This window comes from Rhinolophus sinicus, chromosome 5, assembly GCF_057876585.1.
Source record: "Rhinolophus sinicus isolate RSI-liver-muscle chromosome 5, RSI-T2T, whole genome shotgun sequence".
Classification (NCBI taxonomy): domain Eukaryota; kingdom Metazoa; phylum Chordata; class Mammalia; order Chiroptera; family Rhinolophidae; genus Rhinolophus; species Rhinolophus sinicus.
This window is the reverse complement of record NC_142505.1, coordinates 17,053,095-17,077,825: the sequence shown is the minus strand read 5'-3', so window position 1 is coordinate 17,077,825 and position 24,731 is coordinate 17,053,095. Positions and strand designations below refer to the sequence as shown.

The 24,731-nt window shown below is 35.2% G+C and overlaps 1 protein-coding gene and 1 pseudogene across 50 annotated transcripts in view; both read right to left on the bottom strand.

Moving 5' to 3' along the window:
* Positions 1–24,731, bottom strand: part of CLASP2 (cytoplasmic linker associated protein 2) — a 141,668-nt gene that overhangs the window by 49,058 nt on the left and 67,879 nt on the right. For 25 of the 50 annotated variants that reach the window (XM_019727691.3, XM_074312665.2, XM_074312660.2 and 22 more), the window contains 10 exons: positions 21,115–21,185; positions 19,854–19,913; positions 18,674–18,751; positions 17,616–17,783; positions 15,342–15,397; positions 14,163–14,336; positions 6,726–6,749; positions 4,992–5,009; positions 2,802–2,903; positions 2,621–2,647 (listed from right to left, as the gene is read on the bottom strand). In XM_019727691.3, the coding sequence (XP_019583250.2) occupies positions 2,621–2,647; positions 2,802–2,903; positions 4,992–5,009; positions 6,726–6,749; positions 14,163–14,336; positions 15,342–15,397; positions 17,616–17,783; positions 18,674–18,751; positions 19,854–19,913; positions 21,115–21,185 (778 nt within the window). The remainder of the gene's footprint in view (positions 1–2,620; positions 2,648–2,801; positions 2,904–4,991; positions 5,010–6,725; positions 6,750–14,162; positions 14,337–15,341; positions 15,398–17,615; positions 17,784–18,673; positions 18,752–19,853; positions 19,914–21,114; positions 21,186–24,731) is intronic. The other 25 variants (XM_074312667.2, XM_074312675.2, XM_074312682.2 and 22 more) reach the window with 5 other exon arrangements.
* LOC109445362 (small ribosomal subunit protein uS11 pseudogene) lies at positions 11,410–12,154 on the bottom strand (annotated as a pseudogene).

The window sequence follows — 24,731 nt, the reverse complement described above, 5'->3', positions numbered from 1 at the left end:
AAACCATAGATGTCTGTAACAAAAGCAGTAAGTACATTTAGTAATTTTTACAGCTAATAAACTGAAATGAGACACTCATGTACAAAGCAGATGAAATGAAGTTCCAAAAATAAGTGTAAATTCTTCAGCTTTTCTTCTGATGGCCTAAAATCTAAATAATTAAATGTTTAAGTTTTTATTATTTAAACATTTAATTTAAACCTACAAGTAAGGAAGAACTACAACATCAACTATAGAAGAACTTCAACTATAGCTGAAGAAAAAGCACACACAAAAAGCTACAAATTTTATCTTTCTTAAAACACAGAAAAAAAAAACCACAAATGGCAGATGGGTTATGTGGGGAGACAATGTTTCTGACAGGCTGTACAAACATTTGTACACAACCAGTCACTATCAACAACAACAAAAAAGACACAATCCTTACATAAGTATAAATCTGGAAGTCTCTCCACTTGGTCTGCTTTTATTTATTTTGGTTAGCCATCAGAACACACTTGCTTTGATCCAAGAGTTTTGGGTGTTTTTTTTTTTTTTTTTTCTCTAAATGATGATATAAAAATATGGAAAGTCCATGCAAACCCTAATGGATTACTTTACAGCAAAGTGAAGATGGAGATCACAGCAATATTTCTATGCGAATATACTGTAAAGAAACTTGCATCAAATTATATAGGGCCACAATATCTTTTTTCAAAAGAATTTGGAATGGAACATATAGTCATTCAAATAAATAAGCAAGCAAGCAAAGAAAAACCTCTCCATATGATTTAAAACCTACGTGACTGTATAGTGGGGGGAATGCCTCCTAATCTTAAAATCTTACTTAGGCCTAAAGGCCTATCATTATGTTCTCATATTTTAGGAAAGGATTTGAAGTATTGTGGATTGGGTTTCAAAGTAAAAAATCAAATGTAAAAAAATTATGCTATATTCCACTGAAGTGACCCGTAGTTACAACATACCTGAGAGAGGTCCTTAAGTAATATACTGAAAAACCAAAACCAAGCACTTTGAATCTTTGCCATGATGTTTTAAATTTCCTAACCTCACCATTATTTATTTTTTGCTTCCTGAAGGTCATAAGAATAAACAAGGTACAGAAGTACGCAACAGAAGTATAAATCTCAATTGACAATAAGAATAACGAGGACAATTTTATCTGCTAAAATATATAGTGTTTACTCTGGGCCCAGGCACTGTCTTAGTGTCTTAAATATACTACATCATTCAATCCTCACAACAATTCTATGAGATTATCCTCTTCATTTTACAAATGAGTATACAGAAATAGAACTTTAAAAAATCTGGAAGAGCCATGACTCAAATCTGAGCAGCATGGCTCTCAAGTTTGTTATTTACATCAATACTTCTCAATCTTTTCTTTAACACAAATCACTTGGTGATCTTTGTTCAAAACTGAATTCAGTAGATCTGTGGTGGCATGAGATTGTGCATTTCTAACTAGCTCCCATGATGCTGCTGCTGGGCTGGGCACTACATTTGGAGAAGCAAGGCTCTATACTACTATACTGCATTGCTAAAGAGTAAGTTACTTTAAAAATACACAGTATCAGGGAAGAATGTGACATGACCTATTTCTATTTTGGTTGGGAGAAGAGCCTCTACCCAGACAAATAATCCTCAATTTGCAAACCACTTTTCCTGAGCATTTCTACTTATTTTTTTGGACTCTTAGTGAGTGCCCCCATCATTACTCTGTCTGGAGTTTTTTGGCTTTGGAAAGAGGAGAAGAGGAGAATCTCGAAGGTGGGACTTATGTAATCACCACCCTGGCCTTCTCTAAGCACAGCTGTCTTTCCCCTGATTCCAAGATTCAGAAATCAAGTTAAAACACACAAATTGAGCATTGATATCTTGATAAATCACCGAAACATCAGTGGAAGATAGTTAAATCTTTCTTTCCAAAACAGCCAAGTATGTAGAATAACCCGAGAATCACTTCCCTAGGAAAAAAATCCTGTTTTTACAGATAAGAGATAATGAAAATCTCTTGATAAAGAAGGAATGGGAACAAACTCCTTTAAATTAATAAATGCCATAAGTGTATGTGTTACTATTCTGAAATGTGTAGAAATGGATCATACATTTTATCTAGACCTCAAAATAGTGCTTTTTAATAACCGGGCATATGGAGAAACTCACCTTCTAATGAAATAGAAAAAATATATTTTAAATTTAACAAGGAATACAGCAGAACTGGTCATTTTGTTTTCTCACTATGAATCAGCATATGGCTGCCAAAAATCTAGCTGTATTCTAATAGATTTTGGGGAGATTATAAAGATACCACAAAGCTGTCCTTGAATAGCATTAGCTAGATGTCATTTGTTGCTAAAACATGGTAAATTTTTTGCCCCTATAAAGCATAATTTTCCATATTTGCAAGTTTCTGAGTAGACTGTGAAAACCTTAATGCTAAGAGATTATGCTATTTAAAATATCTCCATGCAAAAGTTTGTATAGCAGATGAAGTTTGTCTTTCTAAGTGGCAGATATCAATGATGCAGCCTAATAACACACCAAAGACAAGACAACACTCACTCAAAAAAATTCCAAAACATGCACAACTGACCCAAAACATTGAAAAAAAAAATACCTTCATTTTTGTCAGGTGATGATGAACCTAAAGTATAGAACAAGAACTCAGTATGTAGCTTGTCTTTTTAAAATTAGCTTTGTCTTTATCCACTGGTCAATCTCCTAACACACAATATACAAGCAACACACTTAGCTATCCTAACATATTACAAATACAGGAGAACTGAGGCAATACATACGCTGTGACTGAGACACCATTTTTGTTCGACTTCTTCCTCTAGAATCTGCCTTGGCATTTCCCATGCCAGCAAGTGGTGCTGAAAGCTTTGCTCTTACCCGACCTGAAGAAAAAAGTTATTTACATAATTAAAGATATTTTTCTACAATAATATTCAGTAATGGGGGGGAAAATTCTCACTACAATTTTCTAATTGGTGTGCTTTTCAAGTATTAAATTCTATAATCATGTCACCATTACTTACAGGTTATATTTCCCTTAAAATTTTAAAAATACATACTGCTGTTTACATGTTGCACCATAAACTAACTTTCCTTTAAGGGTAAAAGTAAAGTCAAATTAAAAGATTTCCATTCTCAGTTTGATTAGTCCAGTGGAGCTACAATTAAAATAATTACTATAGGCATGCCACTTGTTTCTTAATTGGTAATTCCAATTTTAAAATTTCAGTATCAATGAAATTTATTCTCAAATCCAGCGTGTAGTTTTAAACATAAACCTAACCTTAGGAACAACCTAAACAATCCTTTTTACTGAAAATGTACTTCTAAAGGAATTTGCAAGAAGAGATAAAATATTTCTTTTTATCCTGTGCTAAACATCGGATTACTACAGACGTATATGGACACGTTTACCATTCTCTTCCCCCAACCAACCAATTTCATTTATAAAATGATTTTAGAAATAACCTATCACATAAGAGTTGGCACTTCTGTCAACACATTTCCTTCTCTACCTTCCAGTTGCATTCCTTTCTCCTCTACCACTGCCTCATCCCCGCTCCACAAACCAAGCCATAAACGAGATAACACTTATCAAAGTCTTTAAGTAAACTGCCATTAGTAAAAACAAAAATATATTACTAGCAGGTACTTTGGTATTCTTAAGCATCAGTCTCAAGCACTATCAAGTCAGAACGAATACAAAACAATCATAAAGAAGGGCTCAGAATCCTTTTTGTTAAAAGGTACAATTTGCAGGGCCATCACAATATACTAACTAGGCTGATATGGCTACGTGAGTCAGGAAAAAAAAATATCCCGAAGAATAACGAGTAGTTAGGAAATTAAAAACTTTAAAAAAATTAAGAAACTACAAAATTAAAATCGAGTAAGAACTGGAAATAAAACAAAAGCAAAATCAGAAGTATAGCGGGTAGAATCCTAAAATTCTATCAACTTCTTCAAGGTCCCCAGTAAGCCCACAGTTCAGACCTTTCAGCCTTTTAGAGTCTTTCTAGAATAGAACACAATGTTCTCCTGACTAAGAAGTAAAACAGAAAGACAAAATTATTATTTTTGAAATGGAGAATTTATCTTTTATAAGAAATTAGGGTAAGTTAAGTATTTTGATATTTCCATTCTATTTTACAATGCCACAGTGACAGAAACCATTTTTATAGAGTATTCCAACTTAAAACCTAAAATATGAAAATACTTCAAATATGTCAGAGTAAATATGAGATATCAAAGTACAAGTTAAAACTACTTGGTTTTGTATCACAAGAAAGTGTCACACCCACGCAAAACTTAGGAGGGAAAAAAGGTGTATCCAACCAGAGGTTTAGTAAGTCAGACTTCAGGCAGGAGAAATATAAAAATTGAACTTTTTTCCTTTCTACTATTTCAAAAGCAATACATATTTTTTAAGTAAACTGGCTCAGTAAAATAAAAATATATCTAGCAAGTTTTTTGTAATCTCACATTCAAATCATATATGCAATTTACCCAGTCACTAATTCAAATCAAAGATACATTTAAAAGCTGACTAAATAAATGCATTTAAACACTGATGATATTTAAACTCCATTAATAAAGCAATGATGCACGCTTCCCCAAAGTATAAATGAACTGGCATAAATTAAAAAACAAAACCAAAAAGCATTAATGTCACTATTCAAAAAAATGAAACTATGCGCTAACTTTATATTAGATATTATTATACATGTTAAGCAATTATGTTTTCCCAGCATGAAATGATCCAAGATTCAAAGCAAAACTCCAGAATGAAGAATTAAAAACGAAAAATCCACATACAGAATTAGCAAAACCAAACATAAAATGTAGAGGCTACCACAGCTGGCAAATGATATCGATTTGCAAAGAAATCAGACTATTTTAGTTTTAATTCCTAATAATAAAAATATTAATGTAGAGGTATTTGTGTTACTAGCAAAATGTGTAATTCTTACCATCTTCAGATGCTGTTCCTAAATAAGAGAAATAAAACAATAACATTTCAACAAATTCTGCCAATGCTAATGTTAAGATCTACTTCACGCCTCCCACCCAAGAAGAAAATGAAAGTAAAAACAAAATCTTGTAGTCTGCCTTAAATTAACATTTAAAAGGTTCATTTTGGAAAAAAAAAAAAAAAAAAATTGAAGTAACCTAATGACTCACAACACAAAAAAAGGTTAAAACTAGACAACTGAAAATGGCAAAATTCCATAACATAAACTTTTACCTAAACTTCATACCTAAAATTTGAAGTGGTAAAGAAAATTAGAGAAATTAATCACTCAAGAAAGATGCAACTCTGTCATTACTTCTCTTTGTAGATTTTTATGGATCTTTCCAGAGTTAAGAATACTTTCTGAGCATTTTCAAGTTAGTCCATAAAAAAACTAGAATAACTGATGAACATGGGAACCAAATCCTTGACCTATGCCTTATTAGCCCAGTATTTTTATCAAAGCATTATATATAAAGACTTATCATCCATCAGCTATTTAATCAAGATTTTTGTGTGCTCCCTAACATGTCAATGAAAATGAGTAAAAACACCCAAGTATAAATACCATAACTCACTACTACTAAAGGGCAATAACAGATATGTGTGTGCATATAAAGACATTTTAAAAATATAGGATTGAACATCAGCGAGAGTAACACATCATGTCACACAGGTGATTCCTCAAAAAGGCTGATTTTTATGACCCAAAGAAGAAAATATTTTGATTTGAAAAAGGAGAACAATTTGTTTTTAAAAGATCCAGAATCTCGGTGTTATAAGTAATATCTAAAGGTTTAAAATACAGAGATTCTCTTTGTGAGCTTTCATTTCATTCATTTTTTAAAATTTATGAAATACATTAAACATCATAGAAGCACACAGACTAATAAAAGTAACACTCATACACCCAACCCAAGATTAAACGTTCCATTTCATCAGAATAGAAGATACACTGATTTCAGAGTTTATGTAATAATTGATAGAAAAACATAATACAGTTCTCCATTTTTCCTAGACCTCATACTGTGGCTTACAGTTTCAGTATCTTCTTATAATTTCTTTAAAAAAGCTTAAATTTCTAGGAAACATTATGGTATCTGATGAAGTGAAAGGAAAGTGTGGGTAATACGCTGTCTGGTATCTGACAAAATACCATACAGATAAAAAATACCATCTTGAACAAAGCAAGAGATAAACTAATCACTTGAATACTGAAATTAAAAAGGCAAAGCTTAATGTAAGTTTCTCTTAAAAGACAGCACCTGTAACTAGTATTTCCCGTTTATAAATAGCCATATGAATCTGTAAAATATGTCATTTGTCTCTCCCTGTTCAAAGTTAGTAAACTAAAGAGTTGAATCAAATGACATGAGATTCCTTTCTATTCTTCTGAGACTAATATTTCAGAGAAAAACTTAAGAAACAAGACTTTCCTAAGAGCTAAGGTAAAAAGATTTAAGATAATTGATTTAACTTACAACAGTGAGTAACCTAGTATTTGAGTAGACTGGGAAACCCCAAAATGTATATGCCTAATCTAAAACTGAAATCAGAATTATGTAGCCATTTTCATGTTAAGATTGCTGTTAAATAAGCACTCTATTTTCAGAAATTAAGAAAATGAACAAAGATATTATATAGAATCCAAGAGCCATAAAAATCTTTAGTAATAGAATTAGGAAGGTCTTACCATCCATCTTGTCAGAAGTATCCTCTTTGATGAAAGCAAGCAAGGAACAGAGGGAAACTTAGTATATTAGAAAGAAATGATTTTGTAAAACCCAGAAAACATTATTTTTAATAAGACAGAATCCATAGCACAGATATATATGAAACTTGTTTTCAACTAAAACAAATTCCTGACTGTCTCCCATGACACCCAACTTCCTCTTCAGAATAAAGTTTTAAAGGATAAACTTCAAAATACTCAATGATATTCCCGTTGCCAAAGGATTCCGTACTTTAGTGAAGGAAAAAACCCCAGTGGCAACTGCTTTAAGGAACGTACTGAGTTAAATATTGAAAGATTACAGTAAGAACAATTTTCAGATGACTTTGAAATCTAATCTCAAGCATAGATCTCTCTCCTGAATTCTATACCACTGTATTTCAATGCCACTAGTGTGTGTGTGTGTGTGTGTGTGTGTGTGATTATACACTATGCCTCCTGAACACCTCCAGTTTGATGTTTCACAAGGACTTCAAATTCAAAATGCATAAAAGTCAACAAACTTTTTAATTGCTCATCCTTTAGGAACCTATCAATAGACAGAGCGGAACCTACCAAAAGATGAGTATAAAAGCATATACCTCTGGATCTCTACCACCTAGCAGGGTGCCTGGCAAAACCTAAGTGCTCACTGAAGTGTTCGCTGAAAAACCACAGATTACTCCCTCTGACCCATAAATGTTCAGCCATGATAAGCATGGCTCAAAATATAAGAAAAGCGAGAGTACACCAGTCACGTGTATATAAGAAAGCTGAGGGGGGAAGGATTGGGGAAGGAGGGAGGAAGGATGGGGGTAGAGAGGGAGAAGGAGGGGTGAAGAAAGGAGGAAAGGAGAAAGAGAATGAGAAAATCCATTATCTAAGTCCTAGAAAGAGCCACAGGAAAGTTGCTCATTGCCTCTGAATGTGAACCTGGGCCAGATGGAGAAAGGAGGACAGAGGGACACCTTTCCCTTCTGTAATGCAGCAAACAAATATGCAACTCAAACTTTAAAGAACCAAAAGAAACAAATTAAGTCAACCTCATGGCATTATTACAGGCTTTCTTATGAAAAAAATACTATGGTTGCAAATTGGTTTTCTAATTCCCATTAAAACATTGTAAATACAGTATTTTTTTCTGGTAATAAAAATAATAGATATTAAATACATTTTTAAGACTCAGGATGAAAAGGGTTTGTTTTTTCCCAACTTAAAAAAAATTAAGATATAATTCATGTACCATCAATTCACACTTTAATAGTACACAATTTGGTGTTATTAATATTCACAAGGTTATACAACCCTCATTACTAATCCCAGGACATTTTTATCACTCCAAAAAGAAATCCTGCATCCATTAGGAGTCACTCCCTATTCTTCTGACTCCCAGCCCCTGGCAACAACTAATTTTACTTTGTTTCTGTGGATTCACCTATTCTAGGTATTTCATATAAATGAAATCAGACAATACGTGGCTGTCTGTGTCTGACTTCATGTTTTCAAGGTCCATCTTATAGCATGCATTAGTACTTCATTTTTAGGTACAGTAGTTCCCCCACCCACCCTTATCTGCAGTTGCCCTTTCCATGGTTTCAGTAACCTGCGGTCAATCAAGGTCTGAAAATGCTACTTGGAAAATTCTAGAAATAAACAATTTATAAGTGTTAAACTGCTCACTGTTCTGAGTGGCACGATGAAACCTCCCATTGTCCCACTCCTTCCTGCGTGAGCCGTGAATCGTCCCTTTTCCAGTGTATCTACACATATATACACTACCCACCTGGTAGCCATCAGTTATCATATCGACTGTCTCAGTATGCAGGGCTTGTGTTCATCACCCTGATTTTACTTAACGGCCTCAAAGCACAAGAGTAGTAATGCTGACAATTCGCACATGCCAAAGAGAAGCCATAAAGTGGCTCCTTTAAGTGAAAAGGTACGTATGTGTAGAAGAAAATAGTACATAATAATGGATTCCTTGAATAATATCCTATTCCACTGCATGGACATAACCTGTTTAAACATTTACCAGCTGATAAACATTTGGGTTGTGCCCACTGTTGCCTATTATGAATAATGTTGCTATGAACATTCATATACACGTTTTTATGAGAACATAGAACGTGATTCATTGTTTTGGGTATACAGCTAGCATCACATGGTAACTCTACATTTAACTTTGAGAAATTGCCAAGTGTTCCCATAATGGCTCCCCTATTTACATTCCCACCAGTAGTTTCACTATATTTCCATTTCTCCATATTGTTGCAGGTAATTGTTATTATCCATTTCTTAAATAATAGCCACCCCAGTGGGTGTGAAGTGGTATCTCATTGTGCTTTTGATTTGCACTTTCCTAATGAATAATGATGTTGAGTATCTTTGTATGTGCTTATTGGCCATTTGCATATGGTCTTTAGAGAAACGTGTACTCAAATCCTTTGCCTATTTTTAAATCAAATTGTCTTTTTGTTACTGAGTTCTAAGAGTTCTTTATATATTTGAGATACAAGCCCCTCATCAGGTATGTGATTTGCAAATGTTTTCTCTCATTCTGTGTGCTGTCTTTTCACTTCCTTAACGGTGCCCTCTGAAGCATAAATGTTTTTAATTTTGAAGAAGTCCAATTTATCTTTTCTTTGGTTGCTTATGTGTTTAATATAGTATCTAAGACCACATTGCTTAATCCCAGGTCAAGAAAATTAAACCTATATTTTCTTCACAGTTTTATAGTTTTTAGTTCTCAGATTTGGGTCTTTGATTCATTTTCAGTTAATTTTTTGGATATGGTGTGAGGTAGAGGGTCCAAATTCATTCCTTGGCATTAGGTTATCCAGTTGTTCCAGCACCACTTGTTGAAAAAACAATTCCTTCCCCAGTGAATGTTTTTGGCACTCCTGTTGAAAATCAACTGACCATAAATAGGTATATGGGTTTATTTCTGGACACTCAGTTCTATTACACTGGTCTATCTATAAAGCTATCCTTATACCAGTCCACACCGACTTGAATACTGTAGCTCTGAAGTAAATTTTGAAATTGAGAAGTGTGAGTCCACCAACTTTGTTCTTTTTCAGAATTGTTTCATCTATTCTGAATCCCTTGCATTTGCATGTGGATTTTAGGATCAACTTGTCAATTTCTATAAAAAGACAGCTGAACTTATGATACGGATTTCATTGAAGGCATAGGTCAATTTGCCATCTTAATATGAAGTCTTTAAGAAGCTGGGTGTCTGCCCATTTATTTAGGTCTTCCTTAATTTCTTTTCACAAGGTGTTGTAGTTTTCAGTATACAAGTGTGAAATTAAAGTCACACACACGCACTTATATACATGTATATGTTTCTACCCTCAGGTTCCTAGCACAGAGCTTCTAAAATTCTTGTAATTTCTTAAGTGATAAGAGTACTAGGAGTACCTTTTGTTCTACTATTTGTCTTTGACCTTGGTACCTGACACAGTGCTCCTAAATCCCTTGGAATTTTCTGGGTAATAGGAGTATTTTTGGTTCTAACGAGGCAATTCCTGGTGGGCTCCTGAACAACTTCAGGATAGGGGCTGGTCACCAGAATGACGAAGCCATGATTAGAAGCTTGGAACTTTCAGTCCCAACCTCCATCCTCTGGGAAGGAGGGAGGGGCTGGAGATTGAGTTAATGACCGATCGATCATACCTGTGTGATGAAGTTTCCATAAAAATCCTAAAAGTACAAGTTCAGAGAGTTTCTGGGTTGATGAACACACCCATGTGCCAGGAGGGAGGCATACTCCAACTCCACGGGGACAAAAGCTCTTGCGCTTGGGACAGTTTTGGACCTCATCCCATGTATCTCTTCATCTGGCTCTTCATTTATACCTTTTAATATGCGTTGTAATAAACCAGTAATCTGGTAAGTAGACTGTTTTCCCGAGTCTGCGAGATGCTCTAGCAAATTAATTGAACCTGAGGATGGGGTTATGGGAAGCTCCGATGTATAGCCAACTGGCAGCAGCATAGGTGACAACTTGGATTTCCAATTCATGTCTGAAGTGGGAGTGGGGGGGGGGGCAGTGAGCCCTTAACCTGTGAGGTCCATTCTAACTACAGTTAGTGTCAGAATTGAACTGAATTGTAGGACACCCAGCAGGTGTAGAAGAATTGCTTGATGTGGAAAACCTACACATCTGGTGTCAGCAGTATTATGAGTATGAGAATAAAGGAGAAACACAGGAGTGGTTTTCCCTAGAGAAGTCTTACGCTGCCTTTGTTATATTGATTCCTAAGTATTTTATTCTTTTTGATGCTATTGTAATTGGAATTGTTTTTGAAATTTGTTTCTGGATTGTTCATTGCTAACATTCAGAAATCAATTGATTTTTGTATATTGAGCTTGTATCCTGCAACCTTGTTGAACTCAATAAGCTCTAGCAGTTTTTTGTGTGGATTCCTTAGGACTTCCTATATGCAAAGTCTATATTTAAGATCATGTAAATAGAGATACTTTTACCTCTTTTCCAATTTGGATACTTTTTATTTCTTTTTCTTGCTGAACTGACCTGTCTAGAACCTCCATAACAATGTTGTTAGGAAGGACAAGAATGGACATCCTTATCTTGTTCCTGATCTTGGGGGAAAGCACCCAGTTTTTCACCACTAAGTATGATGCTAGCTGTGGATTTTTCCTAGTTTGTTGAATATTTTTATCATGAAAGGATGCTGGATTTTGTCAAATGCCATTTTTTTTTTTTTTTTAGCTCATACAAAAGCAATTTATTAACAGAAAACAGAAATTTGAGGAGTCCTGTTCACAGACGGCGACCACGGTGACCCCCCTTCCTGCGGGTGCTGTCGGAGGGGATGGGGGTGACATCCTCAATCCGTCCGATCTTCATTCCCGAGCAGACAAGGGCTCTGAGCGCTGACTGGGCCCCTGGTCCAAGAGTTTTGGTCCTATTTCCTCCCGTGGCCCAGAGTTTGCTGTGGAGAGCAGTGATGCCCAGCTCCTTGCACTCTGGGTTACATCCTGCGCAGCCAACATGGCAGCATATGGAGAAGACTCATCTCGGTCAGCCTTTACCTTCATAACACTAGTTACATGGCAGATGGTTTCCTTGCCAGAAAGATCGGTGACATGTACGAAAGTGTCATTAAGGATGCAAGATGTGGCAGACACCAAATACATTTTTCCTTCAGCTACCTAAGGTCCGAGGCTGACGACCTGTTCTTCCTTTTTTTCCTTCCCCTTGCGAGGTGCCATTTCTGCGTGTCTTCTCCAGACAACGCCACCAGACATTTTTTTATTTTATTTTATTATTTTTTTTAAAAGATCTGATTGGGGAAGGGGAACAGGACTTTATTGGGAACAGTGTGTACTTCCAGGACTTTTTTCCAAGTCAAGTTGTTGTCCTTTCAGTCTTAGTTGTGGCAAGCGCAGCTCAGCTCCAAGTCCAGTTGCTGTTGCTAGTTGCAGGGGATGCAGCCCACCATCCCTTGCGGGAGTCGAACCAGCAACCTTGTTGTTGAGAGGACACGCTCCAACTGACTGAGTCATCCCGGAGCTCAGCCGCAGCTCAGCTCTGGTGCCGTGTTCAATCTTAGTTGCAGGGGGCGGCCATCCCTTACGGGACTCCAGGAGTTGAACTGGCAACCTTGTGGTTGAGAGCCCACTGGCCCATGTGGGAATCAAACTGGTAGCCTTCGGAGTTAGGAGCACGGAGCTCTAACCACCTGAGCCACCAGGCTGGCCCTCAAATGCTATTTTAATATGGTATATTATGTTGACTGGTTTTCATATATAGAAATAACATTGCATTCCTAGCAATGTAATATTTGTAATACAGAAAATTTTTATGAAAATTAAAAGCACTAATCAACCCACTGCTGATAACCTTTGTTAGGTCTTGTCCAGTCCTTCATCTGTGTATAATTTTATACAAAATGATGAAATTATTGTTTGGTAGTCCATATAGCTGATCTTCATGAAAAATATGACTTGTTAATGGCTATGTAGTATATATAAGGATATATCATATCTTAATGATTCCCCTTTGTTACATATCAAAATTGACTCTGATAACATCTATTATGAAAAACATGAATATTCTTTTTTGTTTAACATAACTATCCATAAATATTGGATTACTAGATCAAAATTCTGCACACTTAAAAGCGAAACTGCCACTCAGAAAAAGTGCTCCATGATCAATTCACATTAGCACGTTTTAACCACTCTTTATCGATGGTAGGCACTAACTTTAACTTTCTTGTTATATTTACAAGTCTATCAATTTGTATTTGTTTGATTACAACTGAGGTTCAACATTTACTCTGTTGTTTTGGGGCAATGCTGATATATGCTTTTCTTGATATATGTAGAATATTTTTCTATAAAAATAAGCTCATCTGTTCCTCATACATTTCAGCTTTTTCTGTAGTACATGGCAAAAACTTTTTCCCTTTTTAGTTTTAGACACTTAGCTTCATCTTTTCACACTTAAGATTTAAATCTGAGGAACTCTTCCCTCATGGGTTTTTGGCCCTTATGTTTAGCAATTCCTTCTCCAACCTGAGATTAGATGAATACTCAACAACCATGTTTTCATCAAGTTGCGTTATGTTTTTGTTCAACATTTTAGTCATCTAGAATACATTTTTATATGGCGTGAAACACAGTTCTAACTTAAATATGTACCAAACTTTAAGCCATGTGTCTAAACACCATTTACTGAATAATTTATACTTTCCTCATTGAATGCAGCTATGCCAACTTTATCATGTACGACATTCATACTAAAATCTCTAAAATCTCGTTCCAATCATCTGTCTGCCTAGTGTTCTACCAGTGCTACTAAAGAGAAAGAAAAATGAAGCCCAAAACAGGGATAAGCAATTTGGATAACCAACCTCAAACTTTAAAACTGATGGACACAATAAACTCTGAATAGCTTTGGGAAATAAAAGTTTTCAGCTTTGATTATGATTAAGTTTCGCAATTTCCCCAGATCCCCAATAGGCTTTAACTTCTTGGTAAGGGAACAAAAGTAGGAGAAAGAACAAAGAAGCTGGATACAAAACCAATGCCCTACCCAAACTTCCTTAGTAACCAGAGGCTGGATGTGGCAGTAGTGCAGAGCTATGAAAATCCTATAGGCAAATTATGGAATCAAGAATTGTTCTTTTGATCAACATGATTAGCAGAATGACAAAAGGGAAAAGTGGGAACACAGCGGCTTACATATCTCAGAACTATGTCTCAAGTATAGAGTCATATTAAAATGTATGGACTATGTTTAACTGACAAGAATAAAATAAAGATGATTCAGATTCCCTGGACTATGGACTATGTTTAACTGACAAGAATAAAATAAAGATGATTCTGACTTCCCTAAGGCCAGGGAGAAAACACTGTTCAGTTTCCCATGACTTGCTGCCTTACCTAGTGATGCATAGGAACCTGGATTCAGGGCGCCTGCACCTAAGCGCCCACTTCGCACAGACTGCCCAGCAGCATGATGTGCCTTGGCACCCGCAGCAGCATTCACATCAATGTCACTTCGTGAACGCTGCAGGCTTCCGGGAAGGGAACTGGGTTTGCTGCTGCCCGCTGATACTATGGAAAAACAAAGCAAAGGTAACCTATATTATTTATATTAAGTGTAAAAATTATGTGAACTTGAAGCCACCAGGAGCTAAGCCATGATGACAAATAGTCAAAAAAGAAGCAGTGGCCAAATGGGCACTCGAAAGGAGTTTATAGTATTTTAAAGTCGAAATGCCTCAGTTTCAATCTTGTTACAACTAAATCTTCTTGGACAACTTTCTCAATATTTCTCTGCCTCATTTTCCTCTTCTGTAAAATGGGAAAAATAACTATACTTTGTAAAATTTATACGATTGTTTTGTAGATACAGATATTCATGACTGACTCACGAAAATGAAGCACTGTACAAGATAAATAGATGGCAACAGTGAGATTTTTTTACTATCAGAAAAAAGCAAGGAGGACTAGTATGGGAGTAGGGTTATTTAGAAAAAAATGCAGGTTCTGCTACTCTTAGGCACTGTAAATTAAGCCATTAAATTTCTGGTCTTTAGTTTTTAGCTGTGACCCATTAATAGGCTGTGAAATCAATTGAGTGAGTCATGACAAGCATTTTAAAGAAATTAAGCAAAACAGAAAACAGTACATCATAAGTAAGGGTAAATAGTGCTTCATTCAACTTCATATTATGGTATATATGTATACATGTATACAATAAACTACATACTATATATATATTGTATGCATAAGATTGTATAGACTACATTGTATATATGGTGTACAAATACAAGTACAGCTGTATATGTGTGGTATTAGATTATTTTATAAAATAATATTCTCACTGTGGGTCAATCAAGAGTTTAAATGTTTAAAACAGTTTAAAAGCTACATTTTGAAAGCTTTAAAAGCATATAAAACAGTTTTAAAAAGCTAAATGCAATATTTTAAATTGTTTTGATGTGACCAACGGCAAGAAAATTATTTTACATAGTAACTTTTACTTCTTTGATAAAGTTGCTTTTACTTTATTTACTAAATAAAATGCTATGACTTTTAATTAAAAAGGCAATTTACCTCTTCCAGCTACAGTTGATGGGTTTGCGGTAGACCATTTGGAAGAAAAAGGGCGACTGCAAGGTAAAAGGAAATACTTTTAGTAAGAAGATGTAATTTATTACTCCTCTGATAACAATTACGGAAATGATACTGAGTTTTCTACAGAGTTGAGAAGTACTTCTAATTTTAAATTTCCTTTTACACATCACTTTACCACAGTTGGTGTTACATATCAATGGTATCTCAACTAGCTGTGAAGCAAAAATGAAATTAATAAAGACTACAAACTCGACAGAGAAAGGGGCCAGTTTGCTGTTGTTCACTCTGGCCCTCAGCACACGTTATAGGGCTCACCATAGAGGACTGAATAATAGCACTCTCCAACACTTGTATTCCAAGGTATTTTACTTAGAGAGAGGTTGTGTTATTACCAGCACACAGGGAATTCAGTGTAACCAAAGCCTGTCTTACCTAAGTCATAATGGTTGTGGCCCTTTGTAACTCATGCGGTTACCATATATGTATCACACTACCTACAGCAGTGCTATTCAGTGTGGGGCCACAGAAACAAGGCTGAGAACTACTGCTGAGGATAACATGTGTGATTAGAGAGGAAAGCAGCTCTAATCATCTCAAAGACATTATTTATCTTTAATTACAACAGTACTCGGCAGCCCATACATAAAGAATATATCAAGTAGGGACGGCCGGATAGCTCAGTTGGTGAGAGCGCGGTGCTCTTAACAAGGTTGCCGGTTTGATCCCCACATGGGACACTGTGAGCTGTGCCTTCCACAACTAGGTTGAAACAACTACTTGACCTGGAGTTGATGGGTCCTGGAAAAACACACTTAAATAAATAAAAGTTAAAAAAAAAAAAAAAAAAAGAACGCATCCATGTAAATAAGGGAGATCTTGAAAGCATATCTATAAATTGTAAAGGTGGTGGAAAGAGAGAAGCAAAAACATCAGGCTAATGAAAAATATTCTTTAGATTATTATCAAATAGTAAATTTGTAGTTAAACGCAGTATTGCATTATTTTTATAGCTGTCCCCTAAAATTGGTACCTTATTAGACTGAAGCAGACCACTTCGAGGTTCACAGAATTTAAAATTGTTTATGTTTAAATGTGTTATACTATAGTAAGATAAAATATCTTGTTTAAATCCTTGCTACTCAAAGTATGATCCATGGACAAAAAACACTGACATCACACAGGAGCACATAAAAAAATTGCAAAATCTCAGAACCCATCCCAGATATACTGAAACAGATTCTGCATTTTAACAAGATCTTCAGGTGCTTCATATGCACTTTGAAGTCTGAGCATAGTAAATAAAAGTAAAGGGGAAAAAGCAAACAAGCTCAATGGAAGTGAAGGACTTATTACACATTTAAAAAAGTTTAGCTAGGTAATTATTTCCACAATAATTTTTTGAAATCAGATGCTTTTATTCTGAAAACTTACAAGTCACTGAACTTTAGTACAGCACTCACAAAATCCTGTGAGTGCTTCCTTGAATTTTGCCCTCTAGGTGCCTTATTTGCCTCACCCTGGTCCTAGTTCTGCATCAGAGAGCTGCCAAGGCAACTGATAATCTTTGTGAGATCAAAGTCCCAAAAAGACAGACATTACGAAGAGGTAAGCTCACATTCTGTGAGCTGCTCTTCCCTGGGGAAATCTGCAGATACTGTGGCCACTGCTAGGGAGCCAAGAAGGCATCTGAGATGTTAGCAATCTCATTGAAAATAGGGTTAAGGCTGCCAAGCCAGTAGGGTTGGAGGTAGCCAACATAATGATGAGAATGGAGTTACAGATAAATGAGTCAGATACTAGATAATATTGCCCCTTGAGGGATTTGCTGAAATCTGGAGCTGTGCAGGAGGTGAGGAAAGCAATGGAGTTTTTACTGCCTCAGAGTACTGAACATGACTGTGGAATCTCCATGACAATTCCTCCATCATAATGACCTACAAATGGGCTACTTACTGTATAAACTATTTGGGGAGTATTAAAAAAATGAATATAAATCAGTGCTTCCCAACCTTTTTCACAGACGTGAACATATAGAAACAAAATCTGAATCACAAAAACTTTACTCAGAGAGAAGAAATTACACCAGCATGTAATTCAACCCTTGAAACAACAGACCAGAGAAAATAAGTACATTCAAATCATTCTTTTCAAGGCTTTAAGTGCAAGCAAGCAGATATTCAACGATCCAACTTAAGAAACTCTAGGGAAATGGGTAGAGTAAGAAATCAATAATTATCACGTATATGACCTTACTTGAGACTTTCCTGTGAGCTGGACGAAGACCTGTCTGATTGTGGAAGAGATGCTACACTGCCAGAACTCTTTAAGTAAGTTTGAAGACTCTTCTGATAAGGTGGCTCAAGGGAATTATACAATGTTTCAGCTTCACCAGGAAAATGGTTTCTAAGACCCATATATGTCCTGTAAAACAAATGAACAAACAACAAAAAAGGAAAAAAAGCACAATGTAATAGCTTTACATGATTAGACATTAACAGTAAAGTGTGTGCATTCAAGAATGAAGATGAGCATGTAGGTTTTAATACATCCATTATATATCAAGTGAAGGCTTTCTAAATTTAACAAATTTGGGTGGAATGATGGCATGCTATTGAGAAAGCAGATCTCAGTTCAAAACACTGCTGTGATCCTTTATGATTCATGTGTCCGTGGGACACCCCCAAATCTCCAACCTTAAGTTGTCAATCTAAGGAGATGTTGCTTTTGCAGGATCATTTTAAATACCGGGGGTGCCAAAAAAATGTATACAAGTGGACACTTTGGTCACCATTGCTCAAGCAGTAGTTCGCCTATAATCAGAAGTTTCTGGACGCTTATGGTAACCACTCTGAGCACCACTTGTAATTGCAGAAGTCAAACGTGACTTGTATTCATCTTTTGTTATCCGTATATATTCAGAATTACAATTTTAATAGTTTTTTCCTTTCTTAAAATGTGTATACATTTTATTGGCACCCTCTGTATTAGAAAATAATGAATACCAACTGCCTCACACAGTATCGTGTACATAACACGTACTCAACAAATGATAGTTACATTTATTCTCAATGAAAGTGAATGTCATGATGGAATAGAAGGAATACTGATGATTATACAAATGACAACGTGAAGAAAACTATTAGATATATAGTGCAGATTTAATGGAGAAAAATTAATCTCACTTTTACTAAAGAGCTAATCAAGTACAATACTTGGGAAACTTCTGGTATTTTCATTCTCCCAACATAATGCCTTTCAATGAAAAGACCAAAGTGTGTTTAAACTGTCACAAAAATGTATTACAGACTTACTTTCTTGCCTCCACTCTGGCCTCAGCATCAGCATCATGAATTCCCTTTTTAATAGTTTCAACCAAGACAGCTGCATGTCTATAAAATAAAATATCTTTAGATTCATGTGTAAAACTATGTATTTCACCACAAATGATACTTACTGCCTATGTGTTTACACATCAATCACAAAGGGGCAGAAGAGGTAAAAAATTAATTACTGCACAATAATAAATTTAAGATTGGAAGATTTTCTAATAATCTACTTCATACATTTCATTCACGTATAATTTCCGTCTGGCAAGTCAAACATTATAAACCTGAAAATAATTATTTTTATATGAAATCCAGATAATGTACAAATATATAATAACCCAATTTAAAAATTTTAGTGAATAAAAAATAAACTTCTGTGAGGTTCCTTATTAACACACCAATGTAGAAAATGATTTGCTAGTAGTATCATCAGTTATAATCTGACTAATAGTAGATGCCACAAATGAACTTAAAGAAAACTGGAAATTATATCATACCTGTATTAAACAACAAATTCTACTTTAAAAAAGGGGGGGGGGCTATGAACAAATTTAATGATTTCCATTAAAATGGAAAATCAGCAACATATTCAACATAAACGCAGATATATCCTAAACTTCAAACTTGAAACCAATGAGAAATACAGTCATGCAAAAAGCCAGTGACCAACCAGCTGCCCACATTTTCCTCTTGTTCATCTCAGAGCTACATTAAACACTGCCCAGTATATTACCTAACCAATGACACCTGATGTGGAGAAAATTTGCGATATCATTTTTTTTTTTTAAATCTCTCTCCTCTGAAAGGCAGTGCCTTCCATCACTCTATCTTAAATCATTCATTACTTGATTAACTGCACCTCACTAAACCTATCTCACATGACTAGAGATACATTTTTAAGTTTTTGCCCTGTTTAACCTGGAGTATCTTATATGATTCATTCTACCTAAGGGATCCTCAATCACCCTACAAAGAAGAAAAGAAAAACACACTATTTATAGTACAACGAATAATATGAGGACCACACTACAGCTTTAAGGGAAAACTAGTACAAATAACTTTGAAGGCAAAATGAGAAATAATGCAAAACTAATACCATTGACATCTAAACAATCAGTAACAGTGGGGAGGGGAGGGAGGAGAGAGAAGGTGAGTCACTGCATACCTTTCCAATGAATGAGTCTGCCACTCTTGTAATAATAAATCTAAAAATTCAAATGAACGCCTGAAAAATAGAAGTTAATTATAACTAAATGTTATGCTATATTAATTTATAACAAAATGCTAATTAATACTTTCTTCTATAATATTGCACTTTGACCCCTGAATTACAGTATAATCGGCCCTCTGTATCCACAGGTTTCATATCCATGGATTCAACCAACCATGGTTTGAAAATATTCACACACACACACACACACACATACAAAATCCCAGAAAATTCCAAAAAGCAAAATTTGAATTTGCCATGCACCAAACACTATGCTGAATTCACACAAATGAAATGATGTGTAGGGACATCGGTTATATGCAAATACTATTCCATTTTATATAAAGGACTTGCGCATCTGCAGATTTTGGAACCAATCTCCCACAGATGTCAAAAGACGACTCACTGTTTTTCGGTATCTTAACTGTAGAATACTTAACTTACTTTAAGGCTCCAACTATTCCTATGGTCAATAGTTCAAAAAGATCGTTAAGAATTCCCCAGGAGTTTAACTTAAAATGCTTGCCAAATACAAAATTTAACAAATTTCATTTAATTTAAAACATACTTACTGTGCACTAGAAATTGAAGATATACAGTAGTGACCAAGAAAGATGTGACAGATCTTCTATTTCTACAATTTGTTTCCTTAAATACACCTGTTTGTGTGTGTGTATATACATTTTTAATCAGGTATTTGTGTATTTTCTCCTAAGCCCTCTAGTTCTCAACTTCTTCAACTGCCTCATTCTTGAGCTTCTCTTCTGTCTAGGCATCTAACGACACAGTTCTGCCCTGTTTTTCCTTATTAACATTTTTTCTCCACCTGTCTTTAAAACAGGTGCACACCTGGTTGTTGCAGATCTCAGCCTACTTCTCTTCTATAGTCTTTACTTGCGCAACATCACCTGTACCCATATACCTGACTACCAGCTACGCTCCACATCTAGTCCTGCATCTCCAGCATTTCCTCAATTCAACTGTTAAGTTAAACCAGAAGCCCAAATATACCAAAGTTTAATATGATAAAATTGAAAAACGTGGGGGGGGGGGGGGTCACAAAAATTGCTTCACTCATTTTCCCTTATATGACATAACAAATTTTATTAAGATTTCTAGCAGGAAAGAAATTAATAACTAATTATTGTACCAAACTAAAAATTAAACATAATGCAGTATTAAAACTATACCAATTTTGTTCTCCCCTAAAACTTACCTTCTCACAGGAACTGATTTTGATGTGCAATTGCTTGTTATTAAAGGTATAAGTCTGGGTACATGAGTATGCTGAAAAAGATGTTTAGAAAAAGTTGAAAAATAATGTAAACTTCACATAATCCCTTCTTCTATTTGCGTTACACTCAAGTATTTAGTTACATTAGTACAGGATGAAAAGATCATAAAATCAGATTTTGAAACAAATTAAGATGAATGAAAACGGTTTCCCAAATGAAAACAAGAGTAATGATGACATAGTTTCAGAAGGACAGGCGTGACTGTAGTATTATATAATGAAGACAAGCTAAGTGTACAACTGCAGAGAACTGTTTTAGGACAGTGTATGTTTTGGGAAGGAAGCCCTGAGATGAACTAGGAATGTATCCGTCATATTTTCTGAAGTAGCATGACTCCTGCTGGTAGAAGACAGTAACTGCTATGTAATCAAAGTAGGTAATCAGAGTGAATCTACATACATACCTAACTATAGGGAAAGCACTTTGAAATGGTGATTTTTTAACTGAACTTTCATTTTGGCTGATCCATATATCTCTAAAATTCAGGTAAAGTTCAACAGATATAATCTTTTGACTTCTACTAGTAATTCTTACGCTCTTTAGTGAAGTAAACACTAAAAAGTTCAACATAGACATAAGAATAAAATAGCAACCTAAGTATACATATCTGATGCTTTGAATCTCTATTTTTCTTCTTAGCTAATGGTACAGGTTGGGTTACCTAGGAAGAAGGAGCTTAGCACGTAGGATATTAAGTGCTTCTCAACACATCTTAATGGATGAGAAGGAAGCAAGAGTGGGCAGAGGAAGAAATTGATCTCTGTCTGATATGGTCCAAGGATATCTCTGCCCAAAACCATAAGGGAGCTGTGGAGCTAAAATGGCCTTTCAGAGAAGTCTCAAATTGGTCCAAGATGGCCAAATCTTTACACTTCCACATCAATCAGTTCCTGGATGTGGAACATACTGGGAAGGGGCAAACCCTTGGGAAAGGCATCTAGCTCTCTGTAGCTGAGAAACCTGAAGAGGCTGGCAGCTGAAGGCTGCCAATAGCGATTCAAGTATGGGGGAAACAAGTTTCCCACTGAAGGAGAATGTCTGTGTCCCATCAGCGTCTGCCTCAGCTAACTCAACCAAAACAAAACACTGTCTTCAGCTTCTTCAGAGGGAAACCACCCATAGACCTGAAGCGGTTCAAGAGAATAATGCAAGAGAGTGCTAACCTGTGTGCTACTCAACTGCTACATTCAGCATGGAAGGGCTCTGTGGACCTGCTCTCCTAGAACACCCAAAAGAATTCACTCCCCAAACATTCCTATAAAGTTAAAGCCTAAGGAGATTCCCTAGCCACAACATACTACCATCACTCACCTACCATTCTCCTCCTCTCTCTCATCATCTCCCCTAGACCCTACTGCTGATTAACCCACATCCAACACAATGGCAGGGATAGGGAAAGAGTATAACCTAAGTACTGCTAAACCATATTCAGGGAGTGCTGTACCAAAGCAAAATAAAAAGTGGCCTTCACAATTGCAGATGAAGCATTCAAGCAAATACTAAGTCAGAACAATTTAGACTTTAATTTATTAATATGAATTGAAAACTGAAAAAAACACACAAAACTTCTCTAAAATTAAAAAGAGAATTAGGAATCAAATAGAGCAATCTAAGAAGGTAGTCTCCTAGGAAACAAACAAAATGCACAAAACAGGAGCTAACATGAAACAAACAAAAACACCTGACGTGTATTTTCAGTGAGATGATAGAATACTACACCAATAACATGGAACAAGCTCATGAAAAAATGAGAAATTTGAAAACAATTAAAGCCTAAGAATGGAAAAATGGGTACTATTAAGTAAGTGAAATTTAATGGAATTTTTCCTAAGGGCATATACAGCAGTATGACAAGAGACAAAAAATTATCTAAGAAATGATAAATGATATTGAGGGTTCCAAAATCTGTATAACAAGAATAATAGAAGAAAAAAACATGGCCAAGAAAAGAAAAGCAATAAATAAACAATCCATGGCATTTAACATAAATTTAAGAAAAATTCATTTTAGTCAGAAATCCTTACCCATTGTGTAAGGAAAGCACTCAAGAAAGTTGATCTACTCCTAGAACTACTGTGGGGAAATTTCTAACACAAACAGACTATTTTATAAAGCTTTCTATTTTGTTTTTGTTTTATTTTTCTATACAAAGATCAAATGGTATCTTATTTCTTAGAGACAACATTAAAAACTTAAAAAACAATTCTGAGGGAAATGCAAACAATTCTGAAGGAAAGGACTGTGAACCTAAAATAAAGTCCAATTTTTCAGTTGTTGTGTAAGGGTGAAAAAAAGCCATTTCGAAATATGCAAAGACAAATACAAGTGAAAATTGAGAACACACTAAAACCTAACAAAAATTATCCAGAACCAATTAAAAAATAAGAGTTTATTAATAAAAACTGGCCACGAATGAAAGCAATAAAAACATAGTTAATATCAACTGGTGAACATGAAAATGTTGTTCAATTTAATTTAATGGTTAAGGGAAAAATATAACACGAATGAGAAAATGTATACTTTTTCAAAGGCAGGGGAAGTAAAATAGAGATTTTATTCTTGACACCGACAAAAAATAAGGAATTTCTCAGAAAATAAGAAACAGGTAAGAAGAAAGCACAATGAACAAAAAACCGAAAAGACTGGGGGGAAAAACTATTTCAACATGGTAACAGTAAAAAATTTTGACCATACACATAAAGTACACAAAGCAAGAACTGTTAGGAAAATGAAATTGACAAAAACTAGAATCAGAATTTGCCAAATGAAGCTTTTTAAAAAATGAGACCATAAGAATTTGAATATAAATATCAAGCTAGATGTAGTGATAAACGCAGTACTCTATTGTACTTTGCAAATGAATTCCATATTTTACAAATGCTACAGGACTACTAATATAAATTTATGATGTACTAGGACACCAATAAAATTAAAATCATTTACCGAAAAAGACGTACAACTAAGTTGTCTAATCAAAATGTCATAAAATTATAAAATGGTGACAAGAACAAAAGAATGATCTGAAAATGCAAACAGTATCATTATGTAAGTCAAAGAGGAAGTTGAAATGGGAATTACAAATGACTGAAATATAAAGAGACTGTGGTAAATCTAAATCATTAGGATGCTATCAATAGTAAAGTCAAAAGAAAGACTATACGGTCTGATGGCTCAGTTGGTTAGAAGGCGAGCTCTCAACAACAAGTTTGGGATGGTGGAATCCCAATTCCCATATGGGACGGTGGGCTGTGCCCCCTGCAACTAGAGACTGAAAATGGTGACTGGACTTGGAGCTGGGCTGTGCCCTCCATAACTAGATTGAAGGACAATGACTTGGAGCTGATGGGACCTGGAGAAACACACTGTTCTCCAATATTTCCCAATTAAAAAAAAAAAAAAGGAAAGCCTATAACCCTTTAATAGTAAATGACAAAAACTGGACAAATTATCTAAGGATACACCACAAAAAACTAGAAAAAAAGAAAGAGAAGTAAGCCAACCCAAGTCAAAAAGAAATTAAGAAACTTCAGTATAGAAA